This window comes from Zingiber officinale, chromosome 10A (assembly GCF_018446385.1).
Source record: "Zingiber officinale cultivar Zhangliang chromosome 10A, Zo_v1.1, whole genome shotgun sequence".
Classification (NCBI taxonomy): Eukaryota; Viridiplantae; Streptophyta; class Magnoliopsida; order Zingiberales; family Zingiberaceae; genus Zingiber; species Zingiber officinale.
In genome coordinates, this window is record NC_056004.1 from 82,923,700 (window position 1) to 82,928,773 (window position 5,074).

At 39.0% G+C, this 5,074-nt stretch overlaps 1 protein-coding gene across 1 annotated transcript; it reads right to left on the reverse strand.

The window, feature by feature from the left end:
* Positions 1–391: 391 nt before the first annotated feature.
* On the reverse strand, positions 392–2,371 carry LOC122027238 (cyclin-dependent kinase B2-1-like). The gene is made up of 8 exons (XM_042586166.1): positions 2,093–2,371; positions 1,857–1,998; positions 1,542–1,603; positions 1,347–1,458; positions 1,149–1,242; positions 983–1,052; positions 767–905; positions 392–669 (listed from the first exon to the last, which is right to left on the reverse strand). Exons 1-8 carry the CDS (start codon positions 2,323–2,325, stop codon positions 577–579), a joined length of 945 nt encoding a protein of 314 aa, XP_042442100.1. The 5' UTR covers positions 2,326–2,371; the 3' UTR covers positions 392–576.
* Positions 2,372–5,074: the final 2,703 nt, after the last annotated feature.

The window sequence follows — 5,074 nt, forward strand, 5'->3', positions numbered from 1 at the left end:
TAATGCAATCATGCCCCCAAGTGGTCAGATTCGACCATGATTTTGGATGTGTTTAGTAAATAATTTAAGCTCCAAGTGGTCAGATTTGACCTGCAATCCGAAGTTTCTAATGTGTTGAGCAATGACTTGGACATGACTAAGATTGGTTATTGGCTTTATGGCTCCAGATCTATTGAGATGAAAGAATGATGTTATTGGGCATCTAAGGGATTGCAGGAAGAGAAACATTGAGGTGACAATGTTGATGACAACCAAAAGGAAATGACCTACATCTAAGGGTGACATAAAAAATGAGCCTAAGGGTTCCATGTATCAGATAGATTTATAGCATAATATCTACTAGTACCAATAAACAACCTTACCTTTCCATATCACAGAGATCAAACTGTGCTTAAGAAACAATACCCTGGTTAGATTGAATGACTAAAGAACAATTACAATGCTCCTCCAAATTCCAAATATAATGCTCGAGAAGACCTACACATCTAAAGATACTACAACTGGTCACCACAACCGTGTTTGTTAGTTTGAGCAACAAAGCTTTCTCAGAGAAAAAAAAGCTTCCTCAGATAAAACTCAGTAACAAGCCTTAGTTACATCATCAAAGTAGGAGTGTTCCATAGCTTTCTTAGCAGAAATCCTCTTTGAGGGCTCATACTTCAACATCTTCTGCAAGATTAATAATAATACTCAAATGAAACTTACAAGAAGTTTAGACCACAAACAGAAAAGAACAGCAACAATCTGTCTACTGAACTGCACATACCGAGAGAAGGTCTAGCCCATTGGGATCAAGGCCAGGTACAGCTGATGAAATATCCTTTGGGCTCCACTGTGGATACTCATGCCAATTTGCTAGTTTACTTACTCCTGGCCAAACTTCTTCATTTGGCGTACCAAGTAACCTGTATCAGCAATGTCATCACCAACTTAGCCTAGAAACCTAACTGAAAAATGATCTTTTCATTGAGAATTAATTTACCTGAAGATGTGAAGAAGCTGTTGCAACTCGGAGTCACCAGCAAACAGTGGCTGGGTTGTGACTAGTTCAGCTACAATGGAAAAAAGAATGCACGGAGGAGTAAGAAAAGATAAGCAAGCTTTTGATGAAGTCCAACATTATAGAAATCACGACCAAAGATTCTTACCGAACACACAGCCAACTGACCACATATCAACCGGTGTTGAATAGTGTGTGGCACCGAGCAGCACTTCTGGAGCTCGATACCACAGGGTTAGGATCTGAAACAGAGATAAAAAAAAAAAGAGATTTGATTTTCAATTTGTTCACGTAAAAAGGAAAAAAAATCACATTTTTCCAAAATATTCTGAAAAAGATATGTGACCTCGTGCGTGTATTTCTTGAGGGGAATGGTGAAAGCACGACTGAGTCCAAGATCCGCAACTTTTAGCATCATAGTCTTGCGGTCCATTAAAAGATTGTGAGGCTTAAGATCCCTGCAAAATGAAGGAGCAAATTATTCAACAAGATCTTATCTTTAACATACTGAAACAAGATGGTGAATGAGTTTTTTTCCAACCTGTGCAACACTCCATGACCATGACAGAATGAAATTCCTTTGCAGAGTTGATACATCAAAATCTACAGCAAGAGATCTTGTGAGAATCTAAAAGTACCATAATTTATCAAATATTTAGTGCCCTATCGCTAGTGGAAGCAGAGAAATTTTCTGCCCTAAAATTCATGTTGTTGATGCACAATTATCTTTTAAAGAACCGTTAAAGAAACAGAGAGAAATCATGAAGCTCTTCAACAACGTCTTGGTAACGAGGATTTCAACAAATTTTGATGCATCATATTGGGTGGCAGAAAAAAAAATTTGCGTAATTTTTACCTTAACAGTCATTGGTGGCATCATTTCATGACTCTGGCGGAAACTTCTGATGTACTTTTTCAGATCCGTGTCCATGTACTCAAAGACTAGGTAGAGAATGGTTTGCCCCTCCTTGTTCTGGTCTTGCTTCAGATCCAAAAGCCTGGAATCGAAATCAAGAGCAAGCAAATCGATGAAAAAAAGTCTCGAGAAAACGAAATTTCCATAAATTATTCAATCAGGTTAAGAATAGCAACCTGACGACATGGGGATCGATGGAAAGCATGCGGAGGAGGGAGACCTCGCGGAGCGTGGTGGGAGGAACGCCCTCGTCATCCTCGGGGAGGCGGGTCTTCTTGAGAGCGACGATCTTGCCGGTGGCCTTCTCCCGCGCCTTGTAAACCTTGCCGTACGTTCCTTCCCCGACCTTCTCCAGCTTCTCGTACGCGTCCATCGCCCGCCCCTGACGTCCTTCGACTGCGATCGACATGTCTGCTCCTCGTATTCTTCTTCTCGGAGAAATTAGGGCTTGTTTCCTCTTATAATGTGGGCCAACGACGGCATCGATTGGAAGAAAAAATAGCCGTTGGTCAACGTTCTCGTAGAAATTTAAATTTGAATTTAAATCTAATGTCATCCTTAATCATTTAAAATTTAATGTAAAGTAAACTTTGTTTAAGACAAAGAACGGAAGGTCCATTTTGTCTCTCAATTATTTTTTAGCCTGGGGTAAAATTGAGTTAATTAGTACGGAACACAATTATTATGATAAAATAAAAATTTGAATCTCAATAAAATTAAGAAAAAAAATCTTTCTTCATACTAATCAACTGTAATTTCCTGATTTATTTTTTTACAGGATTGATCCTACGAGCAAATTAAACTTTACTTAAATTGGGATTTGCTTTTAATTTTTTTATATTCTAGGTATCGAAGGCCTCACAAATTCAATTAATTTTAAAGATTAGCGAGCTTTTCTCAATTCACCTATAGGATAAATTTGAAAATACAAGTCAATAATCAACGTCTCAAAATTTTTTATTTCATTTGAGGAAAAGACTGAGCAATATGTGGTAGTTAGGATTCAAATAGTGATAATCATTTTTAATTTAATTTAGAAAGTAATGTAAAGTAAAATTTATTTAAGACAATAGAAGGTCCAGTTTGCTTTCTCAAATTTTATGGACTTTAAAATTTTTAAAATGCTTTTATTTATAATTTCATTATTCTAAAAGAAAATTAGATTAAATAAGGATTTTTGGTGATGTTGAGCAAAAATTAAACTTTTATATAATCCACATCATATGGGCATCCGGTCTAATTAATCTACGGCTCAATCTCACAGATTGACTATCAGACAAATTCTGAAGGAAGGATTTCTCATCTAACAATCAACGTTTTTAATTGTTCATCTACTAGAGAAAAATACCCAGTAGTCTGCTATAGCTATGCTTTGAATGGTAGATGTCTTGAGAAGGTAATGTAAAAGTAAAATTTATTTAAGACAGTCTTCTGAATTTTTACGGACTCCTAAAAATTTTAAAATGCTTTTTATTTATAATTTCAATATTCTAAAAGAAAATTAGATTAAATACGGATTTTTGGTGATATTGAACAAAATTAAACTTTATTCATTTTTTTTTTATAATTCAGTATAGATATACGGGCTTTCGATTCAATTAATTGTCTCGCCTATCAATCAATCTCCTAAATTTTTTTATCCTATTAGAAGAAAATGTCCTATACGTTTTTTTATAGTTGTGATTCCAACCATACGTACTTGACAAATTACTTGATCAACATTTTAGAATATTTATATCAATTATTCTATTTAAAAATTTCCTCTTCTTATATAAGATAATTAAAAAAATCTTTACAATATTAGTTATCCTATCTATTTTCTATATTTTATATTTATGCCTAATAATTCCGTCCGAAATCTGAGTCAGATGGAAGCCGGCTGCGCTGTCGCTGATGTTAACGGAAGGTGATGGAGACTTCCTACGAGTACAGTACTTCACGAGTGGGTTTCCCAGGCTGCTGACGAGGGGTGGTGACTAGGATGACGAAGCGAGAGTTCCCTGCGCACACTCGAACCCCCTCCACGTTAGGGACCAAGAACCAGGGGAAAAGTCCCCGGAGCATGTCCTCCGACGCTCAAGTCAGGCATTTTTTCCCCAGAAGAACAGTAAAAATGCAGAAAGTAGAAGACAGATGAGAAAGGTGAGTGAGCGTACCTGCACAAGAGAGAGGACGCCCCTTTTTATATGACCATGTGTACTTAGGGCTTCTGGCAAATGCCAAGGAATGTTGAGTGTCAGACCATGTTTGGCGATGGGTGACACTTGGCATCTTCTTATAGGTCGAAGGAAGGCTCTGTTACCAGCTGGTCACAGATAGTTGGAATATACCCTGACCACAACAGATATTCTCTGACAGGTGGTTACGATTCTCGGACTCTATTGTTGTTTTCGTTGATCGGGCACAAACAAGAGAACTCCTGACAACCAGCACTTGACGAGCCTGACCGGGGTGCATCTGAGTCGTCCGTTATATCCCGACCAGGCGCATCAAGTTCTTATATATAAGTTTGCTATGAGAAAACTCGGCCGGTAGATATGATTCCTTCTCCTTCTTCCTTGTTTCTTGTGCTACTAGTCTGACTTCTCGACCTGGGCATCCCGACCGGTCAACTTGTCTAAATTCCCGACCTGGGCTTCTCGCCCGAGTAACCTATCTGAATTCCCGACCTGGGCCTCTCGCCCAAGGAACCTGTCTGAATTCCAGACCTGGGCATCCTGACTGGGTCCCTTGCCTGAGTAACCTGTCTGAATTCCCGACCTGGGCCTCTCGCCCGAGTAAACTGTCTAAATTTCAGACCTGGGTCTCCCGACCGAGTGTTAGCTGGGTAACGACTTTTAAAATTACAACCCCTTTGTGGGGTGATACATCTTCTCGACCTCTGACTATCACGTTCCTTTGACTTCTGACTGCCACGTCTCTTTGACTTATGACTGTCACCCCCCTTGACTTATGACTGTCACGTCCCTTTGACTTCTGATTGTCACATCCCCTTAACCAGACTCTATCATTATGCACCGTATCACAAGCTTCCCCCTCAAGTCTAGTCGAAGGAGGCCCAAGCCCGCCTGACTAGACTGGAATTTAGTTTCACTTGGCTCTCTTACCGAGACATTAACCACTTCTCCCTTTCCCCTGGTCTTTGGGAATTTATCACG